Genomic DNA, 20,946 nt, shown 5'->3' with positions numbered 1-20,946 from the left:
AAATGAGACATTCCTGGCACATTGGAGTGTGTCAAGTAAGACCCAAACTCAGTATTAGTTTGAAAAAATGGGAAATTATACACACAAAGAATTAACTGTTAACTGTAATACATTCATGTCCAAGGCAAGATACAAAATTGCAAACTTCACATGTTCAATTAGGGTAAGACATATGTAATTGGAAATGTTAGGAAAAGTCCTATAATGGGTTTAATCACTCTTGACTATTTTTATCCACTATTCCTACTTTTCTTGGACAACCCCATTCCAGCTTAAGGGTAAGAGAACTAAACTTAGCTCAATTCATAAACTGGACAGATTCCATGTGTTTGGCCCTTTTCAGTTAAAACTATGGGTCCAGTACAGATCAAACTATGGATGTCAGGGATTTTTTTCCTTGGGAACCTTAACTTGCTTTACTGCTGTGACTGAGAGAGGTATGGCTAGTTCATTCCGACTAAAGGCCAGCCAGATGGGAGAGGTGAGAGAACAAATTCCCCTTTTGATCAGTCAAAAGGAGGTCCCCTGGCACCAGGTCCCATTCTATTAATTATCTCTACTTCCCAATCTGAAGCCAATGATACACAGTACCTGCTTGATGCCTGCAGGGGCCCCTCACTAAACATAGGCATTTTATTTTAATGGTTTGGCTTCGTTGGATGTCCTTGGGCTAGGTAAAGACAGTCCAAGACAGTGTTCCTTCTGCCTTGGCTCCAAGCCTGGAGTGAATGTGTGCCCCTTCCTCAACTGGGACAAGGAGCCACTGCTCTCCACTGACTGAATTCCCTGTTTCTGGTCCCCATTCACACCACAGGGTCTCCGTCAACTTCTCCACACCAAGGCTTTCAGAGCCAGGTTATTTTAGATCAGCACAACAGAGGCACTTCTGAGAGTTCAGCAGCAAACGGGACCACGCCATAACAAAGCCATTTCAGTCTGGCTATAGTTAATATTGAAATATTCAAGGCATGGAAAAAGTTGAAAATAAAATTAAGTTGTTAAAAAATTCTACAGATTATATGTATAGCAGAGCTTTCAAACTTACAAATAACACGAAATACCAAAATAGAGGTTTTCACTTTTCTCTCTCTCTTCCCCCCCATTCTCACACACACACACACACACACACACACACACACACACACCCCTTTTATGTGTTAAGCCAGATAGTTATATGAAAATCAGGTAATATATTTTTTAATAATATCTCAAAATTCAGATCAAACAATATTGTACTTCATGAGTTTTTAGAAAAACCTCATAAATGATCCATTGGTCTCACTATATTTGATGTTATTGAATAACGTTATGATTTGGATTTTTTGTTTTTAGTGGGGTTTTTAACTTTGAAGTATTTGCTTCAGATTTACTGAAAGTAGAATTAATGGGGTTTTTTTGAAATTCTACTTTTAGACCTGGGGGGTGAAGGTTCAGAATCAGATGTGTTCACAGTAATGGATGCTAATTCCACTGATCCTGGTTTAAGAGGTCCCAGTGACACTTGGATAACAACTTTCGTTTCAGGAGGCAATCCTTCTAGTTGCTTAGGCTTCTTAAACATTTGATGACACTGGGTCTTGTGCTCCATTTTCTCCTTGAAAGTTAAAAACTGCAGCCGGCATTTGGAACACTGGTGAACATTCTTTTCCCAGTGTCCTCTATAATGACACATGTATGGTGTTGCAGTTTTGAAAATTTTGAGACAAAATGGGCAAAGCAAATTCTTAGTGTTTTCGTGGTATGTTCTGAAATGTGTTTCTACATCAGCAAAGGCTGACGATCTGTAATTGCAGACCTGGCACACGTAGGGCATTTCACCAGGTTTATGATTGTCCTTCATGTGCTGTAAGAGAACCTGATCTGTTTCAAAAGACAACTCACAGATTTTACAGACTGCAGAGGGCTCCTGGAAAGTATGGACACTTTCAATGTGACATTGCAGCTGGAAGGGAGTGGGAAACTGGCGGTGGCAGTGCTGGCAGGTAGTATGGTTTTTCCAGCTGTCACTCCTCTGCTTTTCAAGTTCCAAATGGTGCTTCATGTGATTCATAAACTTGACATTTTTTAGAACTTTCAAGCAGCTGAGGCATTTAAAGGCTGTGTGAGTCTTCTGTTCTGGCTGCCCATCTCCTGTATGCTGTCCATAGTAAAAGTCACGAAGTAACACGATCAGATTTCCTTTCGTGGGATCAACAGTCTTGTTTTGACTTGTTAGACTCGAAAAGTCTGTTTTTGCCAGTCCGTTTTCCCCAAAAGGACTTACAGGCTTGCAATGAACACTGTCCTTTGGAAAAGCTGTTGGACAAGGTTCTCCATTCTGAACATGGCTTAATGAGGTATGAACACTGTCTGAGGGTGTGCTTTGCTGAGCTGTCATTGTATGAAAGATACCTGAAGGGGCCAGAGCTAAAGAGTGTCCCCCTAAGATTCCATTACTGAGTTTAGGCCTTTGGGGATTTGTGCTATTTGTTTCAGAAGTGGAAAGTCGTTTTGTTACACGAGGACTTTTATTCATACCTCCTATAGAAAGTGCTGCTCCTACTGGATGCTGCAATGAACTTGTGAAGGTAATCAAAGGAGGAGAACATAACTCTGAAGAGCTAATAGGCACGACTTGTAGTAAATTATTTTTATAATCAGGTTTAGACAAAGGCTCAATAATAATAGGACTATCTGTTGATCTTGCCTCAGAGTCAGAAACTGGTAAGACAGTCATTGCTTCTGATGTAGGCATCACATGACTTACAGGCCGCAATTTGTGAGCATTATCTTTTCTGACGTGACCAGACTGTCTTCTCCTTGAACACGAACCTGGGGTAACTCTGTTCAATATGTTTGAAACGACTGGTTTTGAATTTGAGGTCATCCCAACAAAGATCAGCTCAGCATCTTCATTTACATGTTCCACCCCAACGAAGATCAGTTCAGCATCTTCATCGTCTACTTGTTTGGTTTCTTCTGTGCTTTTCTGTGGTTCTGACTCTTGTTCTTCACATAACATACATGGTGGTTCCATTTTCTAAATTTTTTTATTCTTGAAGGGTGTGGCCACAGGTCCCAGTGCTTCCTTTATATAAACTGCCACCTAAGTATAAACATACTACGTATCAGTTAAGTACAGAAAAATACGTTATTTATTTCTCTCCAAAACTCTAGGGTATTTATAAACATCCTTATTTTACAGATAAGGACACTGAGAGTTAAAGAGGATAAATGACAGCTTAAAAACCTATGATTACAAGTCTGTACGACTCTAGAATCATAGCTTTGCCTTATGCTGATTCTGATTCTCTCCTATTAAAAAAAGAAAACCCAAAACTCCAACAACTAATCACTAGGTGAAATCACATGTAAAGTATGAGTATTTTTACAAAAGCACCATTGTGCAGTGTTTAGAAACATGGGGTCCGGAGTCAAAGAAGATTAAGCTGGAATTCTAACCAGCTACATCCTTTTTTTTTTTTTTTTTTTTTTTGTGGTATGCGGGCCTCTCACTGTTGTGGCCTCTCCCGTTGCGGAGCACAGGCTCCGGATGCGCAGGCTCAGCGGCCATGGCTCACGGGCCCAGCAGCTCCGTGGCACGTGGGATCTTCCCGGACCGGGGCACGAACCCGTGTCCCCTGCATCAGCAGGCGGACACTCAACCACTGCGCCACCAGGGAAGCCCAGCTACATCTTTTTTGGAAAATTTATAACTTTTAAATGTGTTTCTGTATCTTAAAGGCAAAAATCCTTATTTCTTAGACTTAAAGTAACAGCTCTTTTTAAAAAGCATCAGGACTTCCCTGGTGGCACAGTGGTTAAGAATCCGCCTGCCAACGCAGGGGACACGGGTTCAAGCCCTGGTCCGGGAAGATCCCACGTGCCGCGGAGCAACTAAGCCCATGCGCCACAACTACTGAGCCTGTGCTCTAGAGCCCGCGAGCCACAACTACTGAGCCCACGTGTCACAACTACTGAAGCCCGTGTGCCTAGAGCCCATGCTCTGCAACAAGAGAAGTTACTGCATTGAGAAGCCTGCACACCGCAACAAAGAGTAGCCCCCCTTGATGCAACTAGAGAAAGCCGCGCAACAACAAAGACCCAACGTAGCCAAAAAATAAATAAATAAATAAATTTTTAAAAAAGAAAAAGCATCAAATATTCAATGGCATCTTGTTTTGTACTAGAATTGGAAGAAAATTTATATTAAATGCACATACATAAATTGATTCACACATACTGATTTCATATATGTTAATATAGAAAAGAAGTGTCAACTTCAAAGAACAGAATAAGAGTATCTACATATGGTCAACAAATAGCATAATTCAATGTCAAGCGCTTAGCACAGGCCTAGCAAATTGGGAATGAACTCTCTTGATAATCTCACCCCAACTCAACACTGATGTCTCCTAAATTTCTCCCTCTAATCCTGACTTCCCTACTAAACTTAAATCCAACAGTGCTTTGTGCCTCACTCCACCTGTCTCTTCACATAGCAGGCAAAGTAATGCTGTTCAAACAAATTAGACTGCATCACTGCTCAGCTCAAAACCTTCCAATGCCTTTCTGGTTCACTCAGTAAAAGGCCAAGTCCTTCCAATACCTATAAGACCACACTTCCAACCCTACATACTGTCCCCTGCAATTATCTCATACTCCTCTCCCCCATCCACTTCACTTTAACCACACTAACCTCCTTGCTATTTCTTGAACAAACTAAACACTTTACCTTACTTAGAGTCTTTATATTTGTTGTCCCTCTAATATGAATGCTCATCATTCAGATACCTACATGGCTGGCCCCTCACCACCTTCAGGGCTCTGTTCCAAGCCTTCTTCTCAGAGAGGTTCTCAAATACTCCAACCAACCTCTAATTCACATTCCCAATTTCTCTTCCCTTCTCTTCCACCTGTAAGCATTTATCACCACCTAATATATCATAAACATTATTTATCTTGATTATTTTCTATTGTCTATCCAGTAAAATGTAAACTCCAAAGGGCAGGAATTGTCTTTTGTTGACTGCTGGATCACCAGCACAAAGAACATTGCCTAGCATAGCATGGGAGCTCAACAAATACAGAATTTGTTAAATGAATTAATAAATAGTAACTCTCATCAATATGAACTTTTATTTGTAGAGCAGAGTGTGCTCCATTAATTCCATGTTTTCTATCAATTTACTCTGAGAACCTTGTCTGAATCAGAAATTCACATGTTGAAGCCCTAACCCCCAATGTGATGGTATTTGAAGATGGGGTCTTTGAGGGATAATTAGGTTTAGATAAGGTTATGAGGGCCCTCATGACTGGATTAGTGCCAAGAAGAGACATCACAGAGCTTGCTTCCTCTCTATTTCCCCCAACACCCCCCCAAATGTGAAGACACAGGAAGGTGAAAGAGAGCCCTCAGTGGGGAACCAAATCAGCCAGCACCTTGATCTTGGACTTTCCAGCCTTCAAAACTGTGGGAGTAAATTTGTTGTTTTTAAAAAATAAAAATAAACTGGGTTCCAATAACATTGCTGAACTTTCACCTAACTGATCTTAGTAGAATTTTTAGCTGTTGACCATACTGATTAACTTTTCATCCAACCAATCATCCGAGATGAAAAGTTAATTAAGAGTGGAGAAAGAATGATACATAAAACAAATAAGTTAATGAATTCGTTCATTTAGAACAAGAGTAACAACAGACCATGGGAATTTTCTTATCACTTCTCCTTATTTTCTACAATTACCAGAAACTTGAGAATTCGGGGTAGAGAGGTTGGACATGCCAAGACCTGCTAGATCTAAGGGATGAGTCCTCAAAAATCACTTCATTTCCCCCACCAACAAAGTTGCCAAGGGCTGTGCAAGGAGCCAATGAGAGGTTTCACTCCAAAAATAGCTGAGAGAACAGTGGGTGATGACCTACCTCCCAGGTTATTCCTGTGCATTTCAACAACGGCCCTTTAAATGGGTTTTGTTATAGCCACACAACAGATTTTTTCAGGCATCAGTCCCTCTTAAGTAACTTCCTGAGATTACACCACTAGGACTCCTCTGGTACCTACCCTCACCATCTTCCCTTGCCCGTGACTCTTTTCACCCATTACTGCTCCTCCAGATTCTTGTCCCAACCCTGTCATTCTCTCTCCACCACAGCACTCAAGTCCCTTCTCCACCACTCCTTCTTCCCGCTACTCCATTAACCCCACACAGTTGCTGCCTTAGAATTTAACATCCATTAAACACAGACCCTTGGGGGAAATGGGGGTTTCACAGGATCCTTAAAACTGCCATAAACATTTGGATTCTATCCTAGGGCAACTGAGCAAAACAAAAGTAATTTTTTCATAAATATTTTTTAACAAATATTTTTTCACAAATAAGCTCAGGATGATAAAGGAACGCAAAAATAGAGTCTAATCTAGCCTGGGAGTCTAGGAGGAGAACAACTATTAAGCCAAGGTTGTTCATGGTCAAAAAAACAAGACTATTTCTATAGAATGTACTGAGAGAAAAAGTAAGGATTTATAGACCCTCACCACCACTTCCACTCTTCTTTTTTTACTTTATTTTTGAGGTCGCCCTGACATAAACCCCTTCCTTCGCCTGAGGGCATCTCTCTTTCAAAAATTTTATTTATTTATGGCTGTGTTGGGTCTTCATTGCTGCACACAGGCTTTCTCTAGTTGCCGTGAGCGGGGGCTACTCTTCGTTGCGGTGCACGTGCTCTTCATTGCGGTGGCTTCTCTTGTTGCGGAGCATGGGCTCTAGGAGCACGGGCTTCAGTAGTTGTGGCATGCGGGCTCAGTAGCCGTGGCTCGCGGGCTCTAGAGCACAGGCTCAGTAGTTGTGGCGCACAGGCTTAGTTGCTCCGCGGCATGTGGGATCTTCCCGAACCAGGGTTCGAACCCATGTCCCCTGCATCAGCAGGTGGATTACTTAACCATTGTGCCACCAGGAAAGTCCCACCATTTCCACTCTTGCTACCTCTCTGACCTCTCCTCTCTCTACTCTAACATTCATTCACTCTAATCCAGCTACAGTGGCTTCCTTGCTGCTCTCTTCAAAGCCTCCACCTGAAATTCTTGTCTTCCAGATATCCCCATGGCTAACACTTCTACCTCCTTCAAGTCCATGTCCAAACCTACCTATTCCAAGAGACTTACTCTGACCACCTTATCTAAAATCACAACACTCCTACCTACCCAACATTCAATCCTATGACCCTACTCTATTATATTTTTCCTAATTTCGTAACATCACCTTTTATTTCACAAGAGAATGTACATATTTATAATACTATCTTTCTTCTTCCACTGAACTGTTAGTTCCTTCCACGGGAGAAATTCTGTTTTGTTTTTTAGTTTGTTTTTGTCTGTTTTGTTCACTGATTTCTCCCAAGGGCCAAAAGCAGTCCTGGCATACAATAAGCACTCAAATATTCATTAAAAGAAAATAATTATCTAGAAGGGGATAAAAATAATTCAACAAAAGAAGGTAGGGTGAGGGAAAAGGTAGGAAATGTTCAAACTTGGGATATAACCAATTTTCTTCAAGTCTGGGAGCCACTGAGGTGCACTGTTATACCAAATGTGAGAGCCCTGCAATCCTGGGATTCAGGAGGATGACTATGGCCAGATCTCATCATGGGGACCAACAGTTTGGGGAAGGCTTTTCTTAGAACAGTATGGTTAGAGTACTACATTTCACCCAGGCAGGCAGGAGAGAAATTCAGCCACTTTCCCTTTTCCTTCCTTTCCTCCCAAGAGCAGCATCTTAGAAGAATCCACAAAGGAGATATGAGCAGGGTAGGAGTTCAACCTAAAAGTGGCCTGTTAGTTCTGAGGCAATTCCTTTCACTAAGACTAAGAATTTGGAGAGGGTTTGGGAGTATCAGGTGAGTGGAGAATGATTTAAAGAGAGGGGCTGTGGAGGACCACAAAAAAGACACCTTAAAAAAAAAAAAAGGGGCTTCCCTGGTGGCGCAGTGGTTGACAGTCCGCCTGCCGATGCAGGGGACACGGGTTCGTGCCCCAGTCCAGGAAGATCCCACATGCCGCGGAGCGGCTAGGCCCATGAGCCATGGCCGCTGAGCCTGCACGTCCGGAGCCTGTGCTCCGCAACGGGAGAGGCCACGGCAGTGAGAGGCCCGCGTACCGAAAAAAAAAAAAAAAAAAGACACCTGCCTGCAGAAAAAGCATTTGACTAAATCTAGCGCCTTTTCATGATGAAAAACAAACAAACAAACAAAAAACCCTCAACAATTAGGAACAGAAGAGAACTTTCTCAAGCAAAGGGTACCTGTAAAACACCCACAGCTAGCATCATACTTAGTCGTGAAAGACTGAAAGCTTTTCCTCTAAGATTGGGAACAAGACAAGGATGTCTACTACTGCACTTTGAATCAATACTATACCTCAAGTTCTATAACCAGGACAATCAGGCAAGAAAAAGGAGTTAAAAAAAAAAAAAAGAAGTAGCAGCATTCAGAATGGAAAAGGAAAAAGTAAAACTATATTGGAGATGACATGATTTTGTATATACAAAATCCTGAGGAATCCACATAACAAGTATTAGAATTAAAAGGTTGCAGAATACAAGATCAATATAAAAAAATCAATTATGTTTCTATATAGTAGCAATAAATGTTCTGAAAATGAACGTAAATAAACACTTCCATTTACACCGTTACAAAGAATACTTATCAGAAAGAGAAAGACAAATATCATTATGATATCACTTATATGTGGAATCTAAAATAAGACACAATTGAACTTATCTATGAAACAGAAACAGACTCACAGACACAGAAAACAGACTTGTGGTTGCCAAGGATTGTGGGGAGGGATGGATTGGGAGTTTGGGATTAGCAGATGCAAACTATTACATATAGAACGGATAAACAACAAGATCCTACTGTATAGCACAGGGAACTATATTCAATATCTTGTGATAAACCATAATGGAAAAGAATATGAAAAAGAATGTATATGTACAACTGAATCACTCTGCTGTACAGAGGAAATTAACACAACACTGTAGATCAACTACACTTCAATAAAATAAATTTTTGAAAAAAAGGATACTTAGGAATAAATTTAATAGAAATGCAGCGCTTTTTTATTCTGAAAACACTGAATTATACTAAATACATTGTTGAAGCAATTAAAGACCTAAATAAATGTAAAGACATCCCACATTCATGGATCAGAAGATTTAATATTGTTAAAATGGCAAGACTCCCACAACTGATCTATCAAAATCTTGGCTAGCCTTCTCACAGAATTGTAACTCATATGAAAATTCAAGGAACTCAGAATAACCAAAACAATCTTGAAAAAGAAAAAACTGAAAGATTCAGACTTTCTGATTTCAAAACTTACTACAAAGCTATAGTAATCAAGAAATGTGGCACTGGCATAAGGATAGAAACAGATCAATGGAATAGATCAATGGAATAGAATTCAAGAGTCCAGAAAAAAACCCATGCATTAATGGTGAACTGATTTTCAGCAAGATTACCAAAATAATCAGTGGGGAACAGATAAATCTTTTCAACAAATGTTGATGGAACAACTGGACATCCATATGTGAAAGAATGAATGAAGTTGGGCCCCTGCTCACACCATATATATAAAAAATAACTCAAAATGGATTGTGAAACTAAAAGTAGAGCTAAAACTAAAAAAACTCTTTAAAGAAAATTGGAGTAAATGGTTTCTTAGAGAAGACACCAAAAGAATAAATGACAAAGGAAAAAATAACAGGACTTCATCAAATTGACAACTTTTGGACTTCAAAGGACACCGTCATGAAAGTAAAAAGATAACCCACAGAATGGGAGAAAAATATCTGTAAATCATATATGTGACTAGGAACACATATATATGTGATACATATACATTGATATGTTATAAGGGACACATATAGATACTAACATATGTGATAAAAGAATATATAAAGATCTTTTATAACAGAAGAATAAAAAAACAACTCAATTAAAAAATCAGCAGAGGACCTGAATAGATAATTCTCCAAAGATGATATAAAATGGCTAGCAAGTATATGAAAAGATGCTCAACATACTAATCATCAGAGAAATGTGAATGTAAACCACAGTGAAAGATCACCTAACACCCATCAGGATGGCTACTAGAAGGAAGGAAGGAAGGAAGGAAGGAAGAAAGGGAGGGAGGGAGGGAAGGAAGGCAGGAGAAAGGAAGGGGAGGGGAGGGGAGGGAAACTGTTGGCAAGCATGTACACAAACTGTATCCTTGTGTGCTATGGATGGATTGTAAATAGTGCAAATGCTGTGGAAAACAGTATAAATGCTCCTCAAAAAGTTAAAAATAGAACTACCATATGATCCAGCAATTCCACTTTTGGATATAGATCCAAAAGAAATGAAAGTGGGGTCTCTAAGAGATATTTGCACATCCATGCTCACAGCAGCACTATTCACAATAATTAAGAGGTGGAAGCAACCTAAATGTCCATCAACTGATGAATGAACTTTTAAAATGTGATATACACATACAATGGAACATTATTTAGCCATAAAAAAGAAATTCTGCCACATGCTACAACATGCATGATCCTTGAAGACATCATACATCATGCTAAATGAAATAGCCAGTCATAAAGATAAGGTCATGAGGTCCCTCATGACTGGATTAGTGCCAAGAAGAGACATCACAGAGCTTGCTTACATACAAATACTGCATGCTTCCACTTATGTGAAGTATCCAAAGTAGTCAAAGCAATAGAAAAGAAACAGAAAGGAGAATGGTGGATACTATGGTCTAGCAGGAGAGGGAAAAGTTTGTTGTTTAATGGGATGGGTAGTTTCAATTTTGCAAGATGAAAAAGTCTAGAGATCTGTTTCAAAACAATGTAAATGGGGAATTCCCTGGCGGTCCAGTTGTTAGGTGCTTTTACTGCAGGGAGCCTGGGTTCGATCCCTGGTCGGGAACTATCCTGCAAGCCGTGCAGCGTGGCAAAAACAAAAAAACAAAAAAGAAAAAAACAATGTGAATATACTTAACACTTAAAAAGGTTAAGATGGGGCTTCCCTGGTGGTGCAGTGGCTAAGAATCTGCTTGCCAATGCAGAAAACACGGTTCGAGCCCTGATCCGGGAAGATCCCACATGCCGCAGAGCAACTAAGCCCGTGTGCCACAGCTACTGAGCCTGCGCTCTAAAGCCCGTGAGCCACAACTACTGAAGTCCACGTGCCTAGAGCCCGTGCTCCGCAACAAGAGAAGCCACTGCAATGAGAAGCCCACATACCACAACAAAGAGTAGCCCCATTAGCTGCAACTAGAGAAAGCATGTGCCCAGCAACAAAGACCCAACGCAGCCAAAAATAAAATAAATGAATTTTTAAAAAATGGTTAAGATGGTAAAATTTATGTTATATGTTTTTTACAACAATAAAAAAAACCTTTTTTAAACAGGCAAAGGATTCGAAGAGACATTTCACCAAAGAAGATGCTATACAAATGGCCAATAAGCACAGGAAATACTGCTTAACATGATTAGGAAAATGTAAATCAATCACAATGAGATACTCCTTCACACCCACTAGATTGGCTATAATCAAAAAGAGAAACAATAACCAGTGCTGCAGAGGATGTGGAGAAATTGGAATCCTCATATATTGCTGGTGCAATTGCTACAAAGTGTTACAACCACTTTGGAAAACAGTTTGGCAATACCTCAAAAATTAAATATAGAGTTACCATATGATCCAGCAACTTCACTCTTAGATATATATCCATAAAAATTGAAAACATTAAGTCCACGCAAAAACAATGTTAACAGCAGCATTCCTCACAATAGCCACAAAGAGCACACAATCCAAATGTCCACTAACTGATGAGTGGATAAACAAAACTGTGGTATATGCTTACAATGGAATACTATTCAGCCATAAAAACAAAGCACTGCTGTGTATCTATGACATGGATGAACCTGAAAACATGCTAACTGAATAAAGCCAGACACCAAAGGTCACATATTGTATGTGAAAGAATTGTATGTAGAGGAGAATCAAGAAAGAGAAGCATCCTGTAATCTAAATGAAAATTTTTTTCAGGGAGGAGGAAATGAACTACTTTGATAAATGCTGCCAATAAATCAAATAAAATAAAAACTAAAAATTGACCATTGAGTTAAACATTGTGGAATTCATTAGTGACCTTGACAAGAGTGGATTTAAAAGAAATCAAGAGACTTGGAGATAACAAGTATGGCCAACTCTGTAGAAGTTTTCCTATAACTAGCAAATATGAAATAAAACAAGCAGAAGGGGGATGTGCCATCAAAAGATGGATTTTTTAATGAGAGATGACATTATAATCAGCCTGTTTGCTGATGGGAACCATCCAGGTAAACAGAAAACTTAATCCGAAGAAGAGACTTGCTAGAATATCCTTGAACAAACAGGAATTGATTGGATCTAGTATACAAGAAGTGTACACAAGCCAAATAATTCACTCATAGTAACAGACCTGAGACCATATGAAGAAAGGCTGGCATGGTGGATTAATGAGTATGGTAGCCAGCCTCCAAGATGGCCCCAAATGAATCCCGCCTCCTGGTATTCCCAATCGTGTGTAGCTCTCCCTCGCACTATCACAGGGTTGACTGTGAGACTAAGCAAAGACAGAAGTGAAGGTGTGTAACTTCTGAAAAAGACTGCACTTCATCTTGGGTGCAAATTCTCTCCTGAATCACTCGCTCTGGGGGAAGCCAGCAGCCATGACATGAGCAGCCCCATGGAGAGACTCAGAGAGGGAGGAACTGAGGCCCCTTGCTAACAGCCAAGTGAGTGAAGTTAGATTCAACAAAAGTCATGGAGAGACCCTGAGGCAAAACCACCCAGCTAAGCCACTCCTGGATTCTAGACCATGAGATAATATGTTTTTTCAAGCTATTAAGTTGTGAGATAATGTGTACAACACAGATATTTCAAGTTACCATATCACTCACATGTCGTACTTGCAACTCTGAACTGTCATACACAGAATAGCTCTCCTATAAGTACAGCAAAATTTAAAAAACAAGCAAACAGAAAAAACAAAACGGGAATTCCCTGGCAGTCCAGTGGTTAGGACTTAGCACTCTGACTGTTGGCGCCCCAGGTTCAATCCCTGGTTGGGGAACTAAAATCCCATAAGCCACGCGGCGCAGCCAAAACAAAACAAAACATGGCAAAATTGACATGCCATGAAGCTTGTAGTCAAATCAAACTTGTATAGTCAAGCCAAGGACTCAAAGTTGTACCAGCGACAGATAAGTAACTATACAATAGAGCTGTATGCACAAGTTGCTGGGCATAAAAACTTGTTTACTGACATGAAGTGAACGCAGATACCCCGCCCATCCAGTCACATTCAATTACTTCATGAAATAAAACCCTTAAGGAAAAGGGTACAGAAATGAACAAACTAATCCCATGGAATCATGTTAAATCACAACACATTTACTCCGAATGAACCACTTTATTTATTTATTTATTTGGCCGTGCCACGTGGCTTGTGGGATCCCAGTTCCTCCAACAGGGACTGAACCCGGGCTACTGCAGTGAACGTCCAGAATCCTAACCCGGAGGCCACCAGGGGGCTCCCATCACTTTATTATTTTAATACATTAGCTGAAACCTTAGGCCACGTGCATCAGCCCACATTAGCCTCACTGCGTGGTAGAAGTCAGCTTTACACAGCTTAAAAATCCATGGTGCTCTTACTTTTTTCCCTTTCAAAACAGCGGGTGAAAGCCGGCCCCCAGCCCCCTGCCCCTTTTTAAGGCCGCAGCTTAGAGGGCTCCAGAATGAGCTGAACCAATGTGTGCCCTGAAGTCGTCACACATATTCTGGGTTGGCTCCCACCCACGCAGGAGAACGCTCTCTGGGCAGCAACGTGTTTTCCCGGGAGAGAACAAGAAAAACGCTAAGGGTAAAAAAGATACCACTCTGGGGGCTTCTCTGGTGGTGCAGTGGTTAAGAATCCGGTTGCCAATGCAGGAGACACGGGTTCGAGCCCTGATCCAGGAAGATCCCACATGCCACGGAGCAACTATGCCCGTGCGCCACAGCTACTGAGCCCGTGCTCTAGAGCCCGAGAGCCACAGCTACTGAGCCCGTGCGCTGCAACTACTGAAGCCCGTGCACCCTAGAGCCCGTGCTCCACAACGGGAGGCCACCGCAATGAGAAGCCCGCGCACCACAACGAAGAGTAGCCCCCGCTCGCCACAACAAGAGAAAGCCCATGTGCAGCAACAAAGACCCAACACAGCCATAAATAGATAGATAGATAGCACTCTGGTTCTCATTATTAAGACGTCTGTCACCTTACCTCAGGCGCGCACTGAAAACCTGGGGGCTTGAGATTTTCCAGGCAGGAGCAGGTCGCATCCTAGACACCAGCAGAGAAAAGGGTCTGTGAGCCACGTGTTACGGGAACATCCTATCCCCCAGGCCCTAGCTGGTCCTGCCCTGAGCATGTTTACCAGGCGTCTCACACTGAACCAGAGAACAGAATCTCGAACAAGCCTCTTCCTCCAGCATCCCCTCTCTCAGTAAAAACCACCTCATCTGCCACCTGCCCAAACCAAAAGCCTGGACCTCGGGCGCCCAGGGGGGCTCCCACAGGGGGCGGGGGCGGGCCGAGGCCCAGTCAACAAGAAAATAGCCCAGGCGCAGCGGCAGGGGAGAAGCCACTAGATCGATTTGTTTTTCGGGTTTTTTTTTTAGCTGCGCCCTCCTGACAGCGCCTGGGCCCACGGCTCTCCAGAACCCCGCCGGGCCTGCGTCACAGAACTGCCCTGACATTGTGTTGTAATGTATTAGGAGACCTCGGCGGGGGCCGGGGGCCTGATACGCCCTTCCCCCGAGGCCAGCTCGGCCCACCCCTGGGGGAGGGAGGCTGACGGAGAGCGGCGCCCGCCCAGATTGGGGAAGGGAGAGGGTGAAAGGGATGCCAGGGCCTGGGCCTCACCCTCCCTCCTGAGGGCCCGCGGCCCCACACAGGCCGCCAGGGCCGTGCCAGGCCCGGCGCTCGTGAGGACCCGAGAAACCCTCCCCTCGGCCCTCAGGGACCGCTCCGGCCGCGCCACGGTCCCCGTCGATGGCGGGGCCAGAACGTCCGGCGGCTCACCGGCCCCGAGGCGCTCCCCTGGCGAAGCCTGAGGCGACTACGCCTCCTCAGGCCCCGGGCGCCGCAGACGCCGCCAACGCCCACGCCCCAGCTCGCGCGCCCGCTGTCACCTGTGATTGGCTGCCAGGTGCCGGCGCGAGGTCGGGCGCTGTGGTCTGATTGGCAGCGAGTCCGGGTGGGCGCATGCGTGCTCTCTAGCGCCCCAGCAGTTGCAACCGTTGGGAGCGGGGTCAGGCTGAACCTGTGTCTCAAAGGTCTTGGGCTGGCAAGACGCCAGAGTTCGCCAGGGCTCAGGGTAAAGAGCGGGCTCCCAGTCCCTCAGGGGAGTCCAGCTCTTGCAATCCTCAGGTGCGATCCCTCTCCCATAAAAGCACTATCTGCCGGCCCCTTGCTTAAGGAACTTTGCAACTGGGTGTTGAAGCCCGTCCTCTTGGACTTGCATTTGGGGCCAATCCAGTGCAGCCTGCCACCTGTTTTTGTACAGCCTGCAGCAAGCTAAAAAAAGAGCTTTACAATAAAAAATAGTTCTTTTTATTTTAGAGCTTTACATTTTTTAATGGCTGGGGAAAACCACATAGAGAATATTATTTTGTGACAAGTGAAAATTATATGAAATTCAATTATCAGAGTCCTTAAAGTTGGAACAGGGACTTGCTTGTTCCTTTAGTTATCATCTATGGCTGCAAAGTAGATTAATTGCCAGAGATCATATTCGCAAGCCTAAAGTATTATTTGGTCCTTTACAGAATCTTTTTTTTTTTTAATTAATTTATCTATGGCTGTATTGGGTCTTCGTTTCTGTGCGAGGGCTTTCTCTAGTTGTGGCAAGCGGGGGCCAGTCTTCATCGCGGTGCGCGGGCCTCTCACTATCGCGGCCTCTCTTGTTGCGGAGCACAGGCTCCAGACGTGCAGGCTCAGTAATTGTGGCTCACGGGCCCAGTTGCTCCGCGGCATATGGGATCTTCCCAGACCAGGGCTCGAACCCGTGTCCACTGCATTGGCAGAGCAGATTCTCAACTGTGCCACCAGGGGAGCCCCTACAGAATCTTTTTTAAGTGCCCTGTTCTGCTGGAATCTCCTAGTAATCGTTTGAAAAAAAAAAAGTTTTTGGTTTAATCTATAATGCTATTTTCTTCTCTATTATATTCATTTTCCATTCTTTATTATTTCCTTCCTTCTTATTACTATAGGTTTGTTCTGTTGCTCTCCTTTACAACTTTTTGAGATAAATGCTTAACTCATTTATTTGTAACTCTGATTTCTCTTGTATGTAATGCTATAAATTTATCTTAATTTACTAAAGTACAGATTTAACTGTGTCCCACAATTTTTGCTTAATAATGTGTTCATTATCATTCACTTCCAAGTGTATCCTAATTTCCATGTATATCCTAATATCCTAATATTCTCTTCTTAAAACAAGGGTTATGTATTATATACTAATATATTTATTTTCCAAATCTATGGGATTTTAAAAGCTGTTTCTTTATGAATTTCTCATTTTGTTGCAGTATGGTCAGATCACACAGTCTAAATATTATTGATCCTTTGAAGATTTCCATTCAGTGAAGTATACCATAGTCAAAATGAAGAGGATGTAATGTAGAGAAAATATTTGCAATGTCTAAAATGTGTATATGTGAAATGACCTCCTTTAGGCCTCACAATTACTCCAATACCTTTCAGTAAGCTACTTTCAACTAAGCTCCAGGCTTTATTCAAATTTCACTAGTTTTCCCACAAATGTCCTTTTTCTGTTCCAGATTGCCATATAGGATACCGAATCACATTTAATTGTAGCACCTCCTTAGCTTACTCTGGTCTATGGCAGTTTCTTAAACTTTCCTTGCTTTTCATGACTTTTGACAATTTTCAGGAATCCTTAAGTGTCGGGTATTTTGCCAAATGACTCTCGGTTTGAGTTTGATGTGTTTCTCCTGGTTACACGGGTTTATAGGTTTTTAGAACTATACCGCAGAGGTGAGGTATCCTTCTCATCACTTCCCATCAGGAATACATACTATCAATATGACTTACCACTAGTTTCTCCACTGTAAAGTTACTTTTCTCCCCCAGCCATATTCTATTCATTAGAAACAAGTCACTAAATCCAAACTACACTTAGGGAGGGGCAAGGAATCTCATTGAGGGGAAACATCTATGAGAAACACAAACCATCAAGTACACAAATTAATTGGAACTCATTTTTAAGGAAGATCTGTTTCTTCTAGCTTTACCTTTTAATTTTAAATTAAATTAAATAAAATTAAAAATTTAATATCTCAGTCACACTAGCTACATTTCACCAGCTCCGTAGTCACATGTGGCATATTGGACAGAGCAGATACAGAACATTTCCATCTGAAATTTCCAGTGGTTAGGACTCCACACTTCCACTGCAGGAAGTACAGATTTGATCCCTGGTCAGGGAGCTAAGATTCCACAAGCCTCGCAGCATGGCCAAAAAGAAAATTCTACAAGATGAATACTCCAACCAAAAAATGGGCAAATGATATGAACAGGTCACCTCACAGAAGAGAAAAATACACATTTATACATGTGAAAAGCTGATCATCCTTATTAGGAAATAAATGTTACATTACATTTTAGGAAATAAATGTAACAATAACATTAAAAAAAAATTCCATCACTGCAGAAACTTCTGTGGACAGCACTGACTTAGATCATTCTTCTTTTAAAACATAATGCACTTAAACATATGAATTTCTTCTAAGAACTGCTTTAGCTCTGTCCCATAAATTTTGCTGTTTTCAATATCATTCAATTCAAATATTTTCATTTTTTCCATAGTGATTTCTCATAGGAGCTACAAGTTATTTAGAATCAGAACCAGGACTAGGGTGAGCCTCAGACCACAACATTAAAGAGGCTTGTGAAACACAGGCATGGCACGTTTGCGCTTTGGGCTCCTGGCAACACTTACTCTGGCCCCAGCCCTGTTTGCTTCATTATATTGCTTCATTTCAAAATTTGGGGTTTTTTTTCCTTAATTATCTTTCTGGTTGGTTTTTTTGTTTGTTGTTTTGTTTTGGTTTTGGCCATGCCTCAAGACTTGTGGGATCTTAGTTCCCTGACCAGGGATTGAACCCTAGCCCTCAGCAGTGAAAGAGCCAAGTCCTAACCACTGGACTGCCAGGAATTCCCATATCTTTCTGTTATTGATTTGCAGCTCAATCTTCCTGCAATCAGTGGGTAGTTACAAAAAGCCCTATAACTCATGTCACAATTGATGAACTACAGTACACGATGAACTACAGTGTCTTGAGAACAAGATAAGAATGTTCACTATAACCACTGCAGTACAACAAAACACCTGGAATAGCCAAGATAATTTCAACACCAAAGCTGGAGAACTTAAACTCCCAGATATCTGTGTTAGGGTTCTCCAGAGAAATGCAACCAATAGGATATATACATGAGGAGGTATGTTATGGGACTTGGCTTATGTTAAGTCCCACCATATGCTACCTGCAAACTGGAGAACCAGGAAAGCCAGTGATATAACTCAGTCCCAATCTGAAAGCCCAAGAACCAGGAGCCTTGATGTCCAAAGGAGAGATGGATGTCCCTTCCTTCCCCTTTGTTCTCTTAGCAATGAACCCACATCCCATCTTAGAGATCATCCACATTCTCCTGGATGATGCCAACCCACATTGCTGAGGATTTATATGTTTACTCATTCTACTGATTCAAATGCTAATCTCTTCTGAAAACACCTCACAGATATACCCAGAAATAATGTTTCACTAGCTATCTGAGCATCCCTTAGCCCAATCAAGTCGATAAAAAAAATTAACCATCACACAAACTTAGGCAGAACCCCAGTAATTAAGAGCTATAATAATTGTGGCATTAGCACAAGACCAGAGCACTGGACAAATGGAATGGAGTCCAGAAATACATATACAGCCATCTCCCTGATTTACACAGAGCTTCCACTGCAATACAGTGGCATGGTCTTTTTAGTAAATGGTGGTTGATTTGAATACACATATGAAAAAACTAACGTTGATACCTTGATTTATCACACCATAAATAAAAAAAAAATACATTTGAGCTAGATCAGACCTAACTGTGAAAAGCTATACCGTAAAATTTCCAGAATAAAACATGAGAGGAATATGTCCTTGGCAGAAAATTTCTTAAACAGAACATTCCATGAAGCACCACTCTTTGTACATATGTACACCCATGAAATCACCATCGAGGCCAAAATAAGGGACGTTTTCAGGGTCCCAGAAGTTCCCTAATGCCCTTCCCAGTTGACTGTCTATAGTTTTGTTTTGTTTTTTAAGAGGAGGAGCAAGACTTGAATAGGCACTTAATAAAAGAGAGTAATATTCGAGTGGCCAATAAGCATGTGAAAAAAATTCTCAAAATCATTACTCATCAGGGAAATGCAGATGAAACTACAATGCGATACCACTACAACGTCAAGAGAACAGCACTAATTGTTACTGAACAAAACTTGAGTCTGCTAGCCCGAGCACAGTAAAGCAAATCTACTAACACCATGTTGTGATGAAGGAAAGTACTGTGTTTATTGCAAGCCATCCAAAATGGGACCCAGCAAGAACAGGCAGCTCATGCTCAAAAGACCCATACTCTGGGATGGCTTTCAGGGAAGGGTTTTTAAATACAACGTGAGGGAGAGGGTGGCAGGGTGTGTGATCGGCTCATGCACAATTATTATGACCATTGGTTGGTGGTGAGGTGACCAAGGTTGTATTTCAGGAGTCAACATCATCAACCTTCTGGTTCCAGCTGGTCTGGGGTCTACATGCTGGTGGGCAGCATACAGTTAACTTTTTCTGTCTTCTGGGGGTTTTAGTTTCTGCAAAACAACTCAAGGATATGGCTCAGGATATTATCTGTAGCCCCTGAGGAGAAATTAAAGATCCTTGACTTTGTTTTATGGCTAAACTATTGTTTTGTCTTGCTTGCTTGATTGTTTTCTTTTGTTTCTGCATTTTCTCACTTCTCTAGTTAAATTCGCTCTTTGGAACATGGGGAAGGCCTAGGACCTAAAGCTTTTCTACAAATAAGAGGCAGGGACATGGGGGTGGGGGGGTCTGTCCCTGGGAAGGCCCTGCAGGGTCCTGCTCAGTTATATACTGAAAAGGACTGACAGTACCAAGTGTTGGAGCTGTAGAAATGGAATTCACAGTATTGTTGGTGGAAATACACATTGTTTCAATCACTTTGAAAAAGTGTTTGGCCAGAAAGCTAAATCTATGCAGTTTCAAAACTTCTCATATCTATATTTAGATGTATAGATATAGATATCCTAAAGAAATTACTATGAAAGACAGACACACGCTCATAGCAGCTTTATGCAAAATAGCAAAATTATGAGCCTCAAAGTTCAGGAACAATAAAATGGATACATAAACTGTGCCATATTCATTCAAGGGAATTCTACTCGGCAATGAAAAAGAATGTGCCACAGCAACACACAACAAGAATGTATCTCACTTATTTAAAAGAAAACAAAGACCAGACCAAAAAGAATCTATTGTGTGATTCTATTTACTTAAAATTTAGAAACAGGAAAAACTAATCCCTGGTGGTTGAAGTCAGAAAAGTGGTTACTTTGGGAAGGAGAGGGTGGCTGGGAAGGAGCATGGAGACTTCGAGTTACTTGACAGTGGAGAGATGAAGCAGGTACAACCTCAGTCACTGTAAAGCCAGACAGGCGCTGACACTGCTTGCTGGCATCTACGAGCCACTACGTACAGCTGGCCTAGCCTCAATTCAGCTTTTTGGGATTTCTGGAGGTGGGTAGAAC

General features: G+C 41.8%; 1 protein-coding gene across 2 annotated transcripts; it reads right to left on the bottom strand.

Annotated features, from left to right (window-relative positions):
• Positions 1-1,272: 1,272 nt before the first annotated feature.
• LOC114900644 (zinc finger protein 280B-like) lies at positions 1,273-15,195 on the bottom strand. 2 transcript variants are annotated; one of them, XM_029231957.1, is made up of 3 exons: positions 15,138-15,195; positions 14,337-14,396; positions 1,273-3,085 (listed from the first exon to the last, which is right to left on the bottom strand). In XM_029231957.1, the coding sequence occupies exon 3, from the start codon at positions 3,014-3,016 to the stop codon at positions 1,382-1,384; it is 1,635 nt and encodes a 544-aa protein (XP_029087790.1). In that variant the 5' UTR covers positions 3,017-3,085; positions 14,337-14,396; positions 15,138-15,195; the 3' UTR covers positions 1,273-1,381. The 2 variants fall into 2 exon arrangements, with proteins under 2 accessions (XP_029087790.1, XP_029087780.1); XM_029231947.1 differs by lacking the exon at positions 15,138-15,195 and having other exon boundaries at positions 14,337-14,972.
• Positions 15,196-20,946: the final 5,751 nt, after the last annotated feature.

Source organism: Monodon monoceros, unplaced genomic scaffold (assembly GCF_005190385.1).
Source record: "Monodon monoceros isolate NGI ecotype Baffin Bay Population unplaced genomic scaffold, NGI_Narwhal_1 Super_Scaffold_1, whole genome shotgun sequence".
NCBI lineage: Eukaryota > Metazoa > Chordata > Mammalia > Artiodactyla > Monodontidae > Monodon > Monodon monoceros.
This window is presented reverse-complemented; position numbering and strand designations above follow the sequence as displayed.